Below are 20971 nucleotides of genomic sequence, written 5' to 3'. Positions count from 1 at the left end.
AGAGAGTACACTTCCGTTTCCGCTGGCTCGGGCAACTTTTTTTAGGATTCTGATTGGTTAAAGTGAGCTTGAGCTTATTGTTAGACTGCCACTGTGGTTTGGCGTGCTCATGACAGCATGTATGTACACGGGTTCGTGTAAACACATTTAAAAAAAAAAAACGGTCTTGTGTAAATGCAGTTTTATTTGCAAACGTAGATGGCCAGATATTCGTTTAGGAAAATACCCTGCTTCGTGTAAACGTAGTCTCAGAGTAAGTGGTAAACCTCCTACAACAAAAGCCCTATGGTATTGTTTTGTTAGGAGAATGAAGCCATACAGTTCTTCTATTAGGAGATTTACCACCTACTCTGAGTTAACTAACCCAGGTTTGTCACTAAACCAAGTACTTGGAATACCCCCCAGAGCAAAAGTCAAAAGGGTTTGACCAGCCAAACACAAAGTCCAGTTGCTGTATGTGTAACGTGCTTTGTGCTTAGGGTAGCCTACCTCTCAGGATAACAAGTAGCCTAGGATATAGGCCTAGACTATCAGCTTCCCTTACATTCAAGTAGGCTATGTCCCTAATAATTGCAATGTTCATGTTGTTCATGATGACTCTTTAGAAAATGAACCTTTGGATAATAAATCCAAATGCCTCAATACTATGCAAAAACACAATACAAGAATGTCAATAAATGGAGCAAGTAAGCAAGGGGAAATTCATGCATTCATAAAGTAATGCAGATTAAATGTTTAAAATGTTATTGTAGTGGCCTACATGTTAACCACAGGCTTAGGCCTGCTGTAGATGTGGAAGACTGCCATGTGAAACCAGATAACACACACAAAGGAACTCTCGCTAAAAGCTTAGATCAGTTTGCCTATAACACACATGCACACATTAAAGGATTATAACACATGTGGAAGACTTTGTCATGCCCCACTGAACAGGATTAGATTAACATATCCCCTCCTATAGCAGTGTTTCTTAACGGGTCGGGGCCCAAAAGTGGGCCGTGGAACCATTCTGGGTGGGTCGCAGAGCTTGTGGTTAAAAAAGAAAAAAAAGAAAAAAGAAAACGCCCATTTAAAATGCTATAGAGCTGCAGAGTCCCGCCCACATGCTATTCACCCCTTGCAGACACGTGACTTAAGTCACGTGACGGCTCCATGCTGGACGGCAAAAAGATGGGAGACAGACGGCAAATTACATTATGTCATAAAGATTATGATGAACTGAACACCATTACTATAACATCTTTGTAGTTCAATGTATTGCTGTTTGGGGTCTGATAGTCAAAGAAGATGCCAGTGGTGTTGTTAGATGAAATGGGTCATGATCGCAAATGTAAAGTTATTAAAACTGGTGGTAACAACAAGGGGAGATAACGTTACGTTAGGCTACTGTAATTAACATTATGGTAAATGAACACCCATAAGTATTTCTGGACTAAAATATTGCAAAGCGATTTGGTTACTTTATTTGTCTTGCTTTTATCAGTTGTAACATAGTCAAAACGTTAAGAATGTCATATCAGAACATGAAATAATAACTAGCTGCCACACTTAGAAGCTAGCTATTCTAGCTAACGTTTATCGTAGCTCATAGTGCTAGGGCTAATGTAACTCGTCAGTTGTACGTTGCCCAGCGAATAAACTTACTTCTTACATGTCTTAAGAATTGAAAGAAATAGGAAATTAAAAAAAAAACTTGAACGGTATTATCTGTTTACATTCAGATCTTGCCAAAGACTTTGCCTAAGTGCTATCTGCCGTCCTGTTCAGAGTCTATGGTTGCTATAGCAACCGCTGCTGTGCTTCATACACTGAGGAGATAAGCATGCAATTGTGGTTGAAATACTCCCGAAACACAAAGAAAACAAACCAAAATATATCTATGCAAGAACATGGGATGTTGTTGTATTCCAAACAATAAGCCAACAATCGTGGAAGGGCATTACTACGGTTAAATCTCACTAGCTGTGCGATATGTCCCATTACAACCCATTGATTTGATTCGTGTTCTTGCCGTCCACTAGGCTATTTTCCTGTGGCGCGAACAAAACGTGACGTCACTTGCAAGGGGTGAATAGAGCTGCACAGTCCCGCCCACAGCCGATGCCGGATGTAAAAATTCAATGCAATTTCTCCATTGACAATTGCGGTATAAGCCATAAAAACTTAACTGCACGTGGTAGACTTAAAACCAGCTACGGCTGTACTATATGTATAGAGTGTGTAGCACTGCCACATAATTTTAGGATTCACTTTTCTTAAGTCTGTGTTATGAAATAATAACCAACATAAAAGTGTTCTCCGTTATATTTTTCCATGTTATGTAAGTCTGTAGCCCTATCGTGAACGCCCTTTGAATTATGTTGTACGTCTTAGCTCGGATCAGCTGATGGTAACTGTCAGATGACGCAAGCGACCTGTCAAGCGTCAGCTGACATGATTCAAGTTTAAAACGCGGAGGTGCGCGAGGGCCAGGGTTTTTTTTTCTTTTCTTTGGACAGTAGGCCTACCCAGGGAGTCTACGTGAGACCTGGACAAACTTTGTATGAAAATAATATATCCCAACGAAAGGTGGTTCTAGGTCGGAACCACAGACATACCGGAGAGACAGGACTGAGTTTGCAGATCGCCGTTGGCGAGTCACTGGGATCCGGTAAGAAGGATCCTATTTTTTGTTTTGCATCTATCCGAAAGCCTCGTCGGATTGAACGTTTTCTTTGTGGATTACATGGGTTGCACTGGACGTGGATTATTCAGACTGTTTTCTTCTTTGCGGTGGATTTATGTCGGAGTCTCTTGGAGTCTCTGTTAATTTTCGTTTGGATGGACTGTGAGAGCGCATGAAGTGCGTAGGCTGCGTGGACATTTTGGTTGCGTTGTTTGCGATACGAACTGTGTGGGAATAAGTGTTTGTTTGTTTTCAAGCGTATTTCTGCTCACATAAAGTCTACCTGTTAACTGTATGTGTGGTGTCTACTCCGATGTCAGTGAAAAGCATTATTATTTATCTAGAGCCAATTCAATTTGTACCCGTGTTTAATGGTAATAGTTAGAATTTAAAAGTCTGATCGTTACAAGTGTCCCAGTGACTTCCGTTTTACTTCCGCTACAAGGGACCTATCTTTCAAAAAAATATTAACTGGAGTTAATGGAGAGATAACAATTATTTTTTGGTCCAGTTTGAATTGTGCCACGAATTTCACATATGATGTGTGTGAATTTAAAAGATAATTTTTCACGTCAAGAAAGTACTGTTGTTCGATAGACTTCAAAAGTTATGTTGGTTTTGTGCGAATCCGCTCAGTGGACTACATCTCTCGTCTCGAACGATGTAGGCTACATCACCAATGTAATGAAAAGATAAGATTAGCTGTTATGCTAGTTAACGGTTGCATCTTGCTGCCTGCTATGTCACAGTCTATGGACGAATACAACTTACCTGATGTGTTTAATCCTCTGGCTCATGGTATTTTCATCGGCAAGGAAAGCCCAATTAAGACCTGTTGCTGGTATGCTTGTACAATCTGTGAATGTGAATGAGCTAACGTCACTAGCGCGACTGATGGGTTTGTAGTCGTTGGAATTACGATCTTTCACAATGTTGTAATTCAATAGTTATGAAACAAACTGCAAATGTCTTTACATGAAAAATTGTCTTTAAAATTGACAAACATCATATGGGTAATTCAAGGCACAAGTCAACCGGGACCAGAAAATCATTTCTTTTTCGCCATAGACTGGCGTTCAAATTTTTTTGAAAGATAGGTCCCATGGAGGCAAATGGAAGTGGCGTCACTGGGACACTTGTAAGCACCTGCAAAATTGACGTTTTTCAGTATGCTTAGTAACCTTGTACTACCCTTTTGTTACTGTATGAATTTACTCCATGTACCAGAATGCTTTGTAATTTACTTGCTTCTGTGATTTACTACATTCTGTGTGTGAACCAATCAAATGTCTTTGTTTGTTTTGCTTTTATTTGAATTGTTTAAGCAGCCAATGATTATTTGTTATTTGTTTATGCCCGCGAAATCGCGGGGAATGTGAAGGTTCCATCTCCTCAGAGAGGGGAAGGCTCATGAGTCACGGTCCGGGTTTGCACTGGAGAGAGGATACTTTGCTGCCTGTAGTTTGTGGAGACCATTGGACAAGTTCATAGGCCCACTTACTCCGTAACATCAGCGCATTGTACTTGCTTACCCCTTCTCTTTTAAGTTACCGGTCTGCTATTATTTGTCTAGCTAGCTATTTGTTCAGTGATATTCATATATCTATGAGTGCTATTGTAGCTGAAGCTATCCTGTCCTGGGTAGCTGACCTGCTAGCTAGCTCCTGTTGCATTCTCCTTCGGAGACGGACTCGATTTGTGCTTCGGTGCTGGGCCCACCGGAGCCAGACCTCCTAAGGACGACTGCGTTTTGCCTCCGGTGCTGAGCCCACCGGAGTGCCAACCGCCAACTACCCGCTGCTGCTGTTGAGGTGTGCACTGCAGGCTGACTGCAGCAATATCCTCCACCGGAGTCGCATCCTCGGCTAGCTGGGACATAGCTGCCTCCGATTCCTCTGTGTCAGGACTGAGCAGAATCTCCCGGTTCTGAGTGATCGGTCGTGAGTAACGTCAACTGCACTTACACTGACACACACACACGTTCTCGTCTCTGCTTGGATCACCGGCGAGTTGGAGAGCCGTTCAGCGGTTGCTGTCCGGCCTGCAGCTCAGAGAGCTGCCGTCCTGTGCACCACCGAGCTCCAACGGCCAGCGCTTGGGGGGTTGGGGTTTTATTTGATTATAGATGATTAATAATACTGTTGTGATTGGTATATTCTTGTGATTTAACTTGACTTGTGTATATTGTATTGTCTTCCACACTGGTCTCTGTTTAGCTTAACCTTTAACGTTACCATTCGTTAACGTTAGGTTCCCCTTGAGTGAATTGTTCGCTCGCTGACATTTCTCAGCTATTGGGTTGTCACGTCCACGACGTGGCTATTATCCAATAAATATTTAATTATTATATTTCTTTATATCCAGGGTGTATTGGCAATTCATTTAACTACCTTCACCACTAGTCTTATTATTTTCACATTGATTATTTAAATTCTGTAGGACTACACTATACACGAGCTATACGGTAAGTGTAGTATTTTTACAGTGGAGGCACCGCGCTATTCAATTGAATTTATTGTCTGTAATTGTTAGCCTACTGGTATTCAGGAATCTCAGCCAGCTCACCATTCCACCGCTGAGACCTTCAGGATCCTGTTTGCGCCATTTAATTAATTGTTTATGTATTGTAATAGTGCCTGTGCACACACCCGTTAAGAATGGGTTACACACTCAATTGAGATCTTCCTTTAATTAAAAACTCTGCAACTAGGTCTTATCACCAGTTGGGTTTTGTGACAATCGTCATGGGGACACATGAACTGATGCTGGGAGGTGCTCAGCGTGGATGTGTGTGCATGGCAACATGGATACAGCTAGTATAGAGAGGGTTAAAGCGGAGCGAGAGGCGCAAACGTTCGACAATTTCCGCGTTCGATTATTGCAAGGGGGAGGGGGGGAAATCCCCCTTAAGTTATTTTATTACAAATCCGAACACTAAAAAATTACACTTTTAGGCTTGAAATGATCCCAAACACTTACAGATTATGACAAAATTTTCCAAAAAAACCTCAACAAATCCAGAAAGACATAATGACCAATTTATTGGTAAAATTCCACAAGTCTCCATTGACATTAGTGCAGCGAGGGTTTACTCTGGTCTGCATAAAGGGGGATTTCCCCCCCTCCCCCTTGCAATAATCGAACGTGGAAATTGTCGAACGTTTGCGCCTCTCGCTCTGCTTTAACCCTCTCTGTCTATATGCTCCTATAGAGCTGGTAAGTCCGCCCTTTCCGCTGGACCTCTAGATTGAAAAATCGTCAATGCAAGTGAATGTGAGAAAATAATTATTTTCTGGTCCCGTTTGATTTGTGCCATGAATGTGAACATATGTTGTCTGTGAATTTTTAATATAAATTTTCGTGTAAAGAATGCTACAATTGAGCGGGTAGAAGTTTGATGCGGTTAAACTTTGTGTGAGAGCACTTTGTGGACTACAACTTTTTGCTAGACGACAGATCACTAGTTTCCCATAACAACCATCAGTTGGTCGAGATGTAGAGGGTTATTAAGATCAACTTTGAACACAGTGCATACAACTTTACAATCACACTGTATCGTAGTGTTAATGTGTTGAGTGAAGCTAGACATGTTTCAAATATTTTTGTTACCATGTGTGTTTATTCCTGCCGTTACAAAAACTAGCATCTCAGTTAATGTTAGCGATTAGAGCTAGCTCACGTCACAGGCGACATGTAGTCTTTCTCGTTATGTCTTTTCCACAACTGATAGCCGAAGAATCATATAATATACTGTCAAACTCGTAACATGAAAAATGATATTCACAGACGACATATGTTCACATTCATGGCACAAATCAAACGGGACCAGAAAATAATTATTTTCTCACATTCACTTGCATTGACGATTTTTCAATCTAGAGGTCCAGCGGAAAGGGCGGGACTTACCAGCTCTATAGAGCTGCACAGTCCCGCCCACAGCCGATGCCGGATGTAAAAATTCAATGCAATTTCTCCATTGACAATTGCGGTATAAGCCATAAAAACTTAACTGCACGTGGTAGACTTAAAACCAGCTACGGCTGTACTAAGCGATTGTATATGCTCCTACACCAAGAGTTCATGGGGCACTAACCTTGTTTTGAGATAAATGGCTTTTATTCGCGATCTCTTGGATAAGTACTTCATTACCCACAATGCTGAACAATCCCACAGTGATGCCTCTGATTGGTGGAAAGGCCGTTATGGTCATAGTTCGAAACTTTCTCAGCAAAAAATATTGACAAAGATGGCGGAGTCTTTTACTGCATATGGCGAAAACATTAGCTAGACTACTGTAGCCTTCATACTGTATGATTCATATCAATCATTAACCTAGGAATACTTCGTGCATTTAATGAACATTTTGTGTAATAATTCACGGCAAATTAATAAACTGAATATGGTGGTCCAAGAGCAGACCATGCATCAGTCCATGCATCAGCCCGACTGAGCAGTGATGACAGCATGAGTCAGGTAACGTTACGAAGCACTGCCGTTAACGTTAACCGCTTTCACACACACACGATATAAAATGCACGATGATAAATATAAAATTCAATATCAAAACACTATTATTTACACGATTACTCCTAAAATAACTGCTATTAACTGCACAATCACTATATAAAAATCACTGTTTGGAGGAAAGGGTTCGCGTGCTGTCGCCGGTTGGAAATGGCAAAATAAATCGCGCCGATTTTGCCTATATTATTCAGTGAGGCGCGGTGGTTTATGGGATGAGTAGTTCCTTCGCTCGGAAATGAAAATATGTACAGTCTTGTACCTTTGACTTTTTTTGAAATTTCTCTTCGTTTTTTTCACTCGAAATGATATGTTGTATGCTTATGAGTTATGCCGTAGCTGGTTAGCCCAAGACATGATGTAAAACTCTTTAGATACGGATTTTTCCAAACGTCAATGGGACAAATGAATGGGAATCTTACATCCGGCACCTAACCGCATTTTGGCTGTGGGCGGGACTGTGCAGCTCTATGGACCCTTTCAAGAGAGTTCCATTATCAGCATCATAGTTGGCCCCACAAGACTTCCTTTTTAACATTCCATATGTTATCTTAGTGTAGAGGAAGTAGATTGGGGCCCAAATAGAACGTTCGAGCATTGTTTTTGTTTACCTTGTTGAAAGGGTCACCAAGAGTTCATGGGGCACTAACCTTGTTTTGAGATAAATGCCTTTTATTCGCGATCTCTTGGATAAGTACTTCATTACCCACAATCCTGAACAATCCCACAATCCCACATACATGATGATAAATATAAAATTCAATATCAAAACACTATTATTTACACGATTACTCCTGAAATAACTGTGTGCATGTGACGTCACAGGTTTGGGCGCTTAATCTCTAACTGATCAATACGGCAATTTGCTTAACTGGCTTACATATTTTTGTAATAACGGAAGGTGATGTAAACCGCGTGGTGATAACCTTTATGTCTGGATAACTGGTGTTGTGCTTCTACTCACATGAAGAGCTGGCAGTAAGTGTTAAGTGGCAATGCTAACCAGGCTAATAAACTTCTTCTTCTTCTTCTGTTGAGTTTTATGGAAGTTTACAATCAGGTGTATTACCGCCATCTGCTGGACTGAGGTGCAGTTCATTTTGGGTTTTTTAAAGAAACACAATAAATCATAAAATAAACAAAATAAAATGAAATAAAAATAAAAATATAGGAAAACATAAAAAATAATCAAACAAACAAAACAAAAAGTTCTAAATCCTACTTGTTAACTGCGTGTCTTTGATAAATGACATTATGGAGCTATTTATGCTTCCTAACCTGGGCTCTGCCAACAATGCTTCCAAGGAGAATACTTTCTTAGCTGTAGTAACCGCCCTTTTCATTTTTTTTCTTTCCCTAGAAAATCTTCTACACCTTAAAAGGACATGCTCCACATCTTCTCTCTCTCCACAAACCTCACAATTCCCAGTTGGATGTTTCTTAATGATAAATAAATTGCTGTTTAAACCTGTGTGACCTATTCGTAACCTGTTAAACCAAACCTCCTCCTGTCTATTTGTGTAACTATTCCTTTTCCTTGATATTTCTTGTTTCAATTTGTATAAATGTCTACCCCTTCTCTCCTTATCCCACTCAGATTGCCACATTGCATTCACTTTTTGTTTGATTATTACCTTTATCTCTGACTTACTGAGTGGAATGTTTATTTGAATTTCCTCTTCTTTTGTTGCTTCTTTTGCAAGTTTATCAGCTTGTTCATTCCCTTCTACTCCTTTGTGTGCAATTTCGATTTCTTTTTAAATAAGGCAAAATAGGGTCTGACATTTTCATAGTTAGAAGATTATTACTGTATAGACATTGAAAAATATTTTTGGTGGATAAGATCGCTGATTTGGCTTCACAGTATTTTTTTTTAAAATAGGTCTATGGGACTTAACATTGGAGCTGCTCCTCGATAGGAACGCAACCACTTGGGGCGCTGGTGACAGGTGACATGAATACGTGCGCTACACAAGAAGTGTGAAGGATGGAAGATGATGAATAAACTGAACTGAATAAAAAGGCCTAGCCTAAATAATTAAAGAGTAAGACAAAACAAATAGCCTATAGCCTAATGAAACATGTGGATTGATGCAGTATCTTTGCAACATTATTAGCCTACATAACCTGTCACCATGGCCTAGCCTATGCAACGTTTGCAAATCGGAGAACATTTTAATTTGATTCATAATGAAACGTTACATTTAATTTACATGTTGACAATGAGAAGTTTTGGTTGTTGTTGGTGGCGTTATTGCATCCCTTATGCCTACAATGAAAAATTGTTCCCTCGCTATTGGAAGCTCCTGTAGCCGCATGCATTTCAAAACATCGCGACGTGAAATGCCACAAAAAGGGTTTGTGAATAGGTCTGAGTTAGGAGTCCTCTCGACTTTTAAGCTGTCCCAGACTTAGGTGCTACTTTTAGGTCTAAAATGCTTTGTGAATTACTTTTAGTGAAAAAAATTATAAGTCCTAAAGTTAGGAGTGACACGCCCATTATTTTTAGGAGTTGCTCCTAAATTCGCCAGTTAGGAGTTACTTTTAGCCTTTAAATTCTTTGCATTTAGCAAATGTTATTTTGAAGTGTTAAAAAACATTGTTGTTGAATTTCCGAACAAAAGTGGTGATAATTGGGGGTTACGATAATGTTATTTAGCCTACATGATTTCAGCTTTTCCTCTTGAGCATGAAGATAACATTTGTGCCATAAATTCGTAGCTTCAAAATGCATGCTTCGTATCCAAATGTCTAGCACATAGGCCTGCAGTTTATTCATTTTTAGCTTTGAACGGACACATCACAAAAACATGAGATGTCTCCTGTACCACACGAGAAATTCAGTCAGCTTTTCTCTGCCAAAAGTTAACCATTTTCAAGCACTATGCGTCTTTCTTTCAATGTCTTGTTCAATGGCTCCGAGTTTGCTTGTCCTCCGAGTTCGTCCCTAACGACGGTTGTTGGGGACCTGAAACCGGACTAGCCTTCATTGTCAGGAAGGCTTCTTATCCGGCTGCAACAGCTGGGCTCAGACTTTCTCAGTCTGTTGTGATGGAATCAGTAGGGGAAAGGGTGTGGTGCCGAGAGAGTCGAGGACGCGCAGGTTAAAAATGGTGTAGATAAGTTTCATTATGTTGTTGTGTTGTACAAAAGGTTACTGGTCAGCCTTTCATTATTTTGGATAAAATGGTAAAGGCGGATTATCTGGCCACTTAAGTGTCTGCAAAATTAATAAATGTAGGTAAATCTGACTTGGGAATAGGCCTAGCCTACCAGGTGCAGTAGGTCTATCCTTTAAGAAAAATAGGTCAACAATCTAATTTTGCAGAACTTGTACACATGTACACAATTCTCAGATCTAATATCACAAATCTATCACATTCTTTAGATAAAAATATTCAATATCTCATTTTCTTGTTCACCATCACCATATCTAAACATCCTCTCTACAAATCTCTAGTTCATTATAATAATAATAATAATAATAATCTTTATTTATATAGCACTTTTAAAAACAAAGTTACAAAGTGCTGTACAATATCAACATAAATGAAAATGCAAATAAGACATAATAATATAACAATCAAATAATATATACTAATTCAATTAGAACTTAACATAAATTTGAAAAAGGAAAATAAACTTACACTGAAATAAAACTTACTGAAATAAAACTTATACTGAAATAAAACTTGACACTGAAATAAAACTTACCGAAATAAAACTTGACACTGAAATAAAACTTAATAAACTTAACACAAAATGAAGTATATTACTTTAACAAAACTAAGGAAGGCTTGCTTGTAAAGATGAGTTTTAAGGAGGAATTTAAAAGAGCATACTGACTTGGCTGACCTGATTTCATCAGGCAGGTCATTCCAGAGCCTAGGTGCCCTGACACTAAATGCTCTCTCCCCTTTAGTTTTGACCTAGGAATAGTTAGGAAACCACTACCAGATGATCTTAAAGTACGCACAGGTGTATAAGGTACTAGGAGATCAGATATGTAATTGGGAGACAGGCCATGTAGAGCTTTAAAAGTAATCAGAAGAATCATTCCATGTAAATGCACTGTGGTGTAATCCGTGACTAGTGTAAGTCCAGCTGGTAGTGGTGGTGGCGTACTCTGTAGAATGCTTGTTCCAGGAGGGATCGCTCAGTGCCTGGTGTGCAGAATCCTTCGGTGATGCCTACACAGCGGAAGCCCAGGGCTTGGTAAAGGCGGTGCGGTGCTGCCGTATATGTTGTGGTACCCAGGACTACTGAGGTAGTAGCTGATGAAGAGGAGTGGGCATGAAGACGGGCAAACCTGAGGACCTGCTGGCCAAGTGCAACCCCAACCCGCTGGCGCCGAAAGTGGGAATCCACAGACATGCGGTTCAGCTCCATATTGCCATCCTGAAGGCAGTGGACTGCAACCAGCCCAACTACTGTCCTTCCGATCTCCGCAACCCAGAGATAGTGCTCTAAGATTTGGGAGAGCAAGTAAGCACATATTATCATGCTTGCACATTCTACTATGTATGCCATTTCTCTACTGAAGCGTATTTCCCAACTCTTTATCTTTCAGACATTACTACTCTGTATGTACATACATGTATGTACTTACATAGGTTTCTATGCTATACAATATACAACATAATGTGTACAGATGTACTGTGAATATCTAGAAGACATACAACAGTTAAATAAGGACAGTTGACAAAGTTATTTCACCGGAGGATTCCATGTAGTTCTGGTCAATGTCATGCATGTCCTGCGCCCGTTCCAGGTACCCATTCACCACTTTCCAACTGTAGTAGTATCGCACACCCAACACTAGTGGCAGTATGCAACAGGCCAACCATATTGATCCAGTGAACACATAAAATGTCACTGAAAATGAAGCAAGACATTGACAGATGAACAAAAATAGAAATAAGAAAGTAGAAATAAGAAATGTTATTTGAATGAATAATGTTAAAATAAATGACATTACATTATATGAAGTTATTAATTACACGGCTCTTCAGAGTGCTGCAGGAAGTTCCATTCACATGAATGGGCCTTCCCAACGTTCGGGTCTATGTTAAGTAAGGGATAATGTATAGAACGCCGGTCATTATGGGGAAAATAAGTCCCGACAGGGCGAACCGGATCCCGACGCGCCAGCGGAGGGGTCTGTTTCGCCCTGAAGGGACTTATTTTCACATAATGGCCGGCGTTCTATACATTATCCCGCTTATTATACGGCTACCTGCCAAAACGAAAAAATAAACTCCACGATATGTCTCTTTACACTTATTTGTTACCGTTTCGTCGTGGCTTTTGCTGAGAAACAAATAATTCGCAACACACGCTGAACTTGAATCAAACACATCTGATCAACCGTCTGCTTTCACTTTTGAATGAAGTTCCAATGCAAGAAGTGACCGGAATACTTGCGGAGTGGTATGATCAGCAGCACAACACCCGTTGCCATTGACAGCGGTAATTATGTTTGCAGCGGTAATAGCAAAGATCCTTGATTACTAGCTCCGCTTGAACCCTCTCTGGTAATAGAGTCAAAGATTGTTAAAGCTCCGCCTTAACAATCTTTGATAGAGTCCCGAAGTGTGACGTACAGTAGCGTTTCCATGACTGTAGAATCACTGGATCTAAACAAACTTTCGAAGTGGTATAAATAGCATTGAATGTAGACATGTGGCATTTCTAGCTAATAAAAATAAATATATCCATTTAAACGTGTTTTACCTGCTAGGCAGCAGCTTAGCCACATAACACGGATTCCATGGCAGGTGTAATAGAAAGAAAGAAAATTCCAATGGATTTCACGTCTTCTCAAAGACTGGCGGCTGTTAAGAGCGACGTTTTTTGCCAAAAAAATAAAGGCAAAACACGTCCGTGAATTTAAGGATTTTAACCGCATGCTGTGAAGTTACATGCAGGTCTCTTTTACGGAGGAAACCCATGCTAAAATAAAACTCTGTAGTCACGAATTTGATCGTGTTGGTATGAATATATGTTGTAGTATGTGATTCCTACAGTGTAAAAAAAAAATACTAACGTCTTAGAAACGTTGTAAAATTATTGAAATAGATTAAGAAAGCCACCGCTATGGTGATTTCTAATGGTAGATTGATTTGTTTAGATCCAGTGAAATTGCTGCCTTGGCAACACTACGTCATGGCTTCGGGACTCTATTACATGAATTTATTTTACCGTAGAACGTTGGGAAATCCCATTCAAGTCAATGGAGCGTTGGAGTCAGACGTTGCCACGCAACACCTGAAACTTTCAAGTTCTATCTGTGTGGCGAACTATTTATTTTGTCAGCGGAAGACACGAAACGGTAGCAAAATCATTTTTAAAGATTCATTGTGTTATGTTTCTTTTCTCGTTTTGGTAAGTAGCCGTGTAATAAGCGGGATAATGTAGGCCTATTGTCCGCCGGTAATTATCAGAAAAGAAGTCCCTTCAGGTCGAAGCAAAACCTGCGCGTCGGGGTTCTGTTCTCCCTGTCGGGACTTATTTTCTGATGATTACCGGCGGACAATACATTATCCCTCACAACCTTTCTGCCAACAGAAGACTTGAAAGATAAATAACTTAGCCTACCTGTTATAGCAGAGTACAGGAGTTGACTTTCCGGGTGATGCAGTAAGCCACGGAAAGCAGTGTCAGTCACCATTTCCATCATACCCTCATGGAAGATGCGCAGGACTTCTCTATTATCTGAAGGAGTATACCTACGAACAACCACTGTTCTATCCTCTTTCAAGATTGCATATGGCTCATGTGGTCCCATTGTTTTCTTATCTAAGGCTGTCATGCAGGGGAACTTCTTTTACTAAATTAATGGTTGTCAGATGGATCGCAGATGAAGCAACAATTCTGAGTTAGAATTGTATAATTTGAAAAAATATTTCATAAAATATTTGAGGAAAATACAGATGCCCTGTTGAAAGAAACTAAGGAAATACTCTGATATAAATACAAAGCCAATCAGCATATCAGCCAAGGTGAGCCAACAGTGCAAGTTTCCATTCCATACTGTCAGAAGAGTGCATTTCTGTTGAAGATTGCCTGGTGCCTGATGCTTTTGGCTGCAGCATGGTAAGCCACACCCCCATATTTCACAGTTTTAAAAATGAACGTTAAGGGTGGTTTAAAGGACATGTTTGTGCATACCCGTAGCCAGCCAGTCAAAGGCGATAGGCCTATAGGCCTATGAAACGGAATTACCCTATAAGGCAGGGGTCTCAAACTCAAATGAGCTGGGGGCCAATTCTGCCAACGTCATCTGATTGGAGGGCCGGCTATATCTGAAAATACAATGTTCTTTTTTTCAAATACCACACAAAACTGCAAACAGAAAGTGCAAGTGTTTTTATCTAGTTTTAGACACCTGTGCTAGCAACCTTAGCTTATAAATAAAATAATGATAAAATAAATATTAATACAAATTATAAAATAAATGAAAAACATAAAAACAGGTATACCCAGGGGGCAAAGGGGGTTTAGATGACATGGGCTGCTGTAAAAGGTTGTTATATAAAAATGAAATCTATGATGTCTGAGGATCACAACCTGGGTGGACAACCCGGTCAACAAGCTGCTGGAAACTTGCAATTAGGGTCAAAACAATGCTACCTCAAATTCTGCTTTAACTCCCCGGAATCACCCAATCATGCTAAAAAGGTTTAATTATATCCATGAATCCTGGGCCATATCTCCCTGATACTTTATGCTAGAAACAAACTGAGCACACCTTTCAAAAGAGTGGAAGATAGGCTTTCATCTGAAGCCTTGATTGTACATGTAATTAGAATGTAAGAGTTAACAATGCCTCTTAATTCATAGGTATACAAAGATATTTATAAATATTTAAAGAACATTCCATTATATTCGGTAGCATTCTTTTCCCTTTGTTGTTAAAATAAACAAAATACCATGTGAAGTTAACTTTTACAGATGAAATAATATTTTGATCATTTTACTAACCAGACTTCAGACCCATTAACACATTTAGAGGGAATTCAATTTCAAGCCTATGATTGCCTATCAAGTCAAACAAGATCCAAGAAAGGTTTACTGTTAATCTGTTAACTGATGTGAATTGTAGTACAGCTCTGTTTCTATACAGTAGGCCTACATAGTTTGCATATTTATGCAAGATCTGTTATTTGTATTATAATGTCTAGTATTTCTAATATTCTTTCACAAGTGGGATAGCTTTATTTATTCTATCGAAATAAAAAAAAAAGGATTTCAGGATTTGGGGTTAGGCGGGTTATTCTGGAGTTCAATCCAGGTGTTTGGAGTGTATAGACAACTAAATGTTGAAAGACTAAAACACACAGGCGTCATGTGTGGAGTAGTTTTTTTAAAAAAAAATACTGATTAAAACAGTTACATTAAGCAGCAATTTGTAAAACAAAACAAAAAACAATTAATGAAACAGGCAAACAGATTACAATTCAGGGTGATAACTAATTTCTGTAATAATGTTTTTACAATTTGTTTAGCTGTTTTCAGAGTCACTGCTGCTGTTGCTGCTCTCTAGTGTTTCAGCAGATAGATAGATAGATAGATAGATAGATTGATACTTCATTGATCCCCAGGGGAAATTCAAGGTCTCAGTAGCATACAGACATTCACTAACAGCAGAAAAAAGAAATTAATGGTATATAATATAAAAAAACAACTAAGCAATAAGGACAGTAGAAGATAAAGAATATACTAAATATACTAAAATACAAATTATACTTAATAACAGTTAATCTAAATCAATTCTAAAAACAGTATCCACATAGTGGGTGATTTATCAACAGGCGCTTGCAATGACTGAGGCAGGGACTGAGCCTGTGATTCTCTGTGCATAGAAAGGTAAGGTAAGGTGCTCTGTGTGAGTGAGTGTCATGGTGATGGTGCAAATGAGTTAAGTCCAACAGTGCAACAGTGCAAGAATAAAGTCTAGAGACCAGCATAAAATAAGTATGGACATATCAGCGAGTATAGGCAAGGTAATATAAAAAACTATAGAAAAAACTATATCTATCTATCTATATTAGGGCTGTCAATCGATTAAAAAAATAATCTAATTAATTACATACTCTGTGATTAATTCATCTAAATGAATCACATATTTTTTGCTGTGAAAGTATTTTAAATTTTTAAATTTAAATAAATCATTTAATAATCAGCATTAGTGACATTAAAGTTCAAAAACTCTTGTATTATTATTTTAATAATGGCCATAATAATCTATGATATGACCTAATATGCTGAGGAAATAAATTCAAAAGTGCTTCGGGAAGAAGTTGTTTTTCACATACAAGGTATATCAGGCCACAGATAGGCCACAGAACCTAGGGGACACAATGAAAATAAATTAACACTTCCCCTAATGTCAACACTATTTCTTTGCATTGATGTGCGACTTTAAAGTTGATGAACTCCGGTGATATGCAAATTCCTTGCTGCAGACATTGCAGAGGACTTTATTTTAATCAACACTTTATTTTGTTTGTTGTTTAAAAGTAAATGTTCCAATCAATGATCTAGTCAGCACATTTTCTTCTCTCTCCTTCATTTTACAGTCTAATGGTTACTGACTACAACGGCTCGGGGTCAAAGGTCATACGGAATCGATTAATCTGCGTTATTTTTTTTAATCAGTTATTTTTTCTCAAATTAATTAATCGAAATGAATCAGTTATTTTGACAGCCCTAATCTATATATATAGATAGATTTAGATATTAAGATAGATTTAGATATTCTATATTAAGAAAAGGTATAAGTGTGGCCAGAATTTGGCTGTGGCATTGAGGGAGGGGTTATGCATATGTGCTAATATAGCACGCAAACAGTGAGGCAGTAAGACAGTGGTAAAAAGTGGCTAGTGGACAGTATCCAGTGATGGTGGGGGTACGATAGCCTGTGATGTGGAGGTGAGTGTTGCACTGGTATTGAGGGGGTGTGGGGGTCCATGGGGGCTGGGGAATGACCACCTCCTTGATGTCCCTGTCAAGGATGCCAGAGTCGTGGACACCTCAACAGGCACAGGCAAGGAGGCGTCAGGTGGGGGCAGGGCGTGAGGTGATGGTGGCTTAGGTTGTTGGGTGTCACTGGGATGCAGAGCTGGAGAGACTGGGAGGTGGGGGTAGGGCAGGCACGCAAACAAGAGCAATGTCTGAGTCATCAGGGGGTGGTGGACAGACCACTGCCATTGGAGCTGGAGCAGGGCAGTCAAACCTGTTGTAGAAGTGGTTCAGCTGGTTCACCCTGTCCAGGTCCCCCTCAACAGAGCTGCTGCTCTTCTTCAGGCCCCTGGCAAAGGCATCCTATGTAGCATGGAATTGCCCTCTTTGCACAGGAGCAGCTCTTCTGACAACCCTTAACACAACCACATGATATTGCCATGGCCATTGACACAGGCCAGGCAGGCTGTGTAGATGGAATTGAAAATGCTTGGCCCTCATCCAGAGACCATCCAAAATTTCTGATTTTTTACTGCCCAAGCGATTCATCATTATTATAGTGTTCATATTAATAGCGACTTGAAATACAACCCCAAAACAGAAAAAGTTGGGACGTTGTGCAAAATGCAAATAAAAACTAAATGTGATAATATATAAATAATGTGTGTGTGTGATAATATATAATGTGATAAAGTCTCGTAAACCCATATTTAGCAGCAAAAAGGACACAGACAACATAATGTTGAAAATGAAAATTTGGACTATTTCATGGAAAATATATGTTCATTTTGAATTTGATGCCAGCAACATGTTTCAAAAAAAGTTGGGACGGGAGCATGTTTATCACTGTACTGCTTCACCTCTTCATCTAACAAAATTCTGTAAATGTTTAGGAACTGAGGAGACTATTTGCTAGAGTTTTGAGAATGAACTCTAGCAAATAGTCATTACTACACGATTTCAGTTGCTCAACAGTATGGGGTATTCTTAGTCATGCTTTCCATTCCATTATGCACCTAATTTGACAAATCTGATCTACACTACACACAAAGGAGCATACAAAGCCACCCCCCTCCCCCACATTGGACTTTCAGACCACATAACTGTTATGCTAATGCCCGCATACAGACAAAGGGTAAAAGCGAACAAACCGGTTCGTAAGCAGGTAAAAGTGTGGCCTGAGGGAGCCTCCGATGCTCTTCAAGACTGCTTTGACACAACAGACTGGGAAATGTTTAAGCAGGCAGCCACTTACAACAACCGGACAGACATAGAGGAGTATACAGACACTGTAACCTCTTACATCACCAAGTGCATCGATGATGTGACCCACACAAAAGACATCATCACTCGGGCCAACTGGAAGCCATGGCTGACAGGGGATGTCCTCAGGCTGCTGAGGGCCAGAGACAAAGCCTACAGAGCTGGGGATGAAGCTGGCATGAGAACAGCGAGAGCCAACCTGTCCCGTGGCATCAAGGAAGCAAAAAAGGAATACACTCTCAAGATAACCACCCACTTCAAAGACAGCAGGAACGCACAAAGCCTATGGCAGGGCATTCAGGCCCTCACGGACTACAAGCCCGCGCCACAGAGCTGTGAGAGCAACATCCCTCTGCTCAACAACCTGAACCGCTTCTTTGCTCGCTTTGAAGCACAAAACAGCACCTGCCCACAGAAGACCCATCCCCCTCTGCCGACAGCGTGAAGAGGACACTTGCTGCTATCAACACCCGTAAGGCAACAGGTCCAGACAACATCCCAGGTCGTGCGCTGAAGGACTGCGCAGGGGAGCTTAAGGATGTCTTCACAGACATCTTTAACACTTCCCTGAAGCAAGCCATCGTCCCATCATGTTTCAAAGCTGCCACCATCATACCTGTGCCGAAGAAAACTGCTCCATCCTGCTTCAATGACTACCGCCCTGTGGCACTGACACCCATCATCATGAAGTGCTTTGAGTGGCTTGTCATGTCACATATCAAAGCCATTCTCCCCCCCACCCTGGACCCCTTCCAGTTTGCATACCGAGCCAAGCGGTCTACAGAGGATGCAATCTGCTCTGCCCTCCACCCAGCCCTCACCCACCTGGAAAAAAGAGACTCATATGTGAGATTGCTGTTTATAGACTTCAGTTCTGCATTCAACACCATAATACCACAACAACTCATCTGCAAACTTGACAAACTGGGACTCAGTACCTACCTCTGCAACTGGCTACTGGACTTCCTCTGTCAGAGGCCTCAAGTAGTACGTGTTGGCAACAATACCTCAAGCAGCATCACACTGAGCACAGGGGCCCCCCAAGGCTGCGTGCTCAGTCCGCTGCTCTTCACCCTGCTGACGCATGACTGCACTGCAACCTACAGCAACAATCACATAGTGAAATTTGCTGACGACACAACTCTGGTGGGTCTCATCACCAAGGGCGACGAGACTCAATACAGGTTGGAGGTCGACCATCTGACCACGTGGTGCAGGGACAACAACCTCCTGCTGAACGTCAGCAAGACCAAAGAGATTGTTGTTGACTTCCGGAGAGGTCACACCCAACACCTGCCACTGACCATCGACGGTGCTGTGGTGGAGAGAGCGAGCAGCACCAAATTCCTGGGGGTGCACATCAGCGAAGACCTCTCCTGGACCACCAACACTGCATCACTGGCGAAGAGAGCTCAGCGCCGCCTGTACTTCCTGCGGAAACTCAGGCGAGCAAGTGCTCCACCAGCCATCATGACCACATTCTACCGAGGCACCATTGAGAGCATCCTCTCCAGCTGTATCGCTGTGTGGGGCGGAAGCTGCACTGAATACAACAGGAAAGCCCTGCAGCGCATAGTGAACACAGCTGGAAGGATTATTGGTGCTTCACTCCCCTCCCTGAAGGACATTTACACCACCCACCTCACCCGCAAGGCGACCAAAATTGTGAGTGATGCAAGTCACCCCGCTCACAATCTGTTCGATCTACTGCCCTCTGGGAAGAGGTACAGAAGCCTGCGCTCCGGCACTACCAGACTCACCAACAGCTTCATACACCAAGCTGTAAGGATGCTGAACTCTCTCCCTCCTCTCCCCCCTCCACCCTCAGCTACATAACATCCTGGACATTGGACCCACAATGGCCGCGTGCACTACTCCACTTGCACACTTGCACACTTGTACACTTTACAACTTGTTGTTGTTGTCCTGAAAACACAACACTTCTGCTGCTCTTACATAACTTGCACCACTAAGTCACTTTCTTTCTTACTTAGGTCAAACAGAACTACCCAAGCCTTTTATTGGCCTGACTTTGCACTAGTATTTTATTGACTGTCTATGCACAATTTAAACCAAATTTTGCTGCTCTTATTTTTTTCATTATTATATGTGCCCTCTTATTATGACCGCCGCGCAGCGAAGCGGCGGTCATATAGGTTTAGTCAGATTTTTTTTTTTTTTTTCTTTTTCGCATGCCCAAATTTCCGTCAATGATTCCCGGGACACTGAAAGACCGGGGTACACGAAACTTGGTGGACATGTAACCCCACATGGATAGCATGGAACCATCGTTTTTCGTTTTGATCTGTAGCCCCCCCGCTGAATTGGACCCCCCGAAAGGAGGGTAGGGCAGACACAGTTTTCTGTGAATATCTCGAAAACCGTAGGGTTTAGGAGGACCATTTTTTTTTTGTATGTTGATCTCAAGGGGCCATGTCAACCCATTCCATAACCACTCATTTCATGTATAGCGCCACCTAGTTAAACACAAAAAAGTAAAAATGAGGTGGTGTAATTGAAGGTATCTGTGACCTAACATAGTCAAAACTGCACGAAATT

General features: G+C 40.8%; 1 protein-coding gene and 1 long non-coding RNA gene across 2 annotated transcripts; one reads left to right on the top strand and one right to left on the bottom strand.

Moving 5' to 3' along the window:
- Positions 1-248: 248 nt before the first annotated feature.
- On the top strand, positions 249-10262 carry LOC121677997. Its single transcript, XR_006021128.1, has 3 exons — positions 249-412; positions 6352-6361; positions 10251-10262. It is a non-coding gene; the product is annotated as an uncharacterized LOC121677997 (long non-coding RNA).
- A 599-nt stretch (positions 10263-10861) lies between these two features.
- On the bottom strand, positions 10862-14485 carry LOC121715840 (N-acetylaspartate synthetase-like). Its single transcript, XM_042101844.1, has 3 exons — positions 13784-14485; positions 11903-12061; positions 10862-11652 (listed from the first exon to the last, which is right to left on the bottom strand). The coding sequence occupies exons 1-3, from the start codon at positions 13995-13997 to the stop codon at positions 11276-11278; spliced, it is 750 nt and encodes a 249-aa protein (XP_041957778.1). The 5' UTR covers positions 13998-14485; the 3' UTR covers positions 10862-11275.
- Positions 14486-20971: the final 6486 nt, after the last annotated feature.

The sequence above is a fragment of the Alosa sapidissima genome, chromosome 1 (genome assembly GCF_018492685.1).
Source record: "Alosa sapidissima isolate fAloSap1 chromosome 1, fAloSap1.pri, whole genome shotgun sequence".
NCBI lineage: Eukaryota > Metazoa > Chordata > Actinopteri > Clupeiformes > Clupeidae > Alosa > Alosa sapidissima.
The sequence above is the reverse complement of the archived record's forward strand: the minus strand, read 5'-3'. Positions and strand labels throughout refer to the sequence as shown.

Bases quoted from the DNA above. Each gene is read 5' to 3' on its own strand.
- LOC121715840 (XM_042101844.1), bottom strand. From the start codon at position 13,997: ATGACAGCCTTAGATAAGAAAACAATGGGACCACATGAGCCATATGCA. The intron at 12,062-13,783 runs GTAGGCTAAGTT...CTTCATTTTCAG, and splicing joins CCTGTACTCTGCTATAACAG to TGACATTTTATGTGTTCACT. The intron at 11,653-11,902 runs GTGAAATAACTT...CCCAAATCTTAG, and splicing joins GAACTACATGGAATCCTCCG to AGCACTATCTCTGGGTTGCG.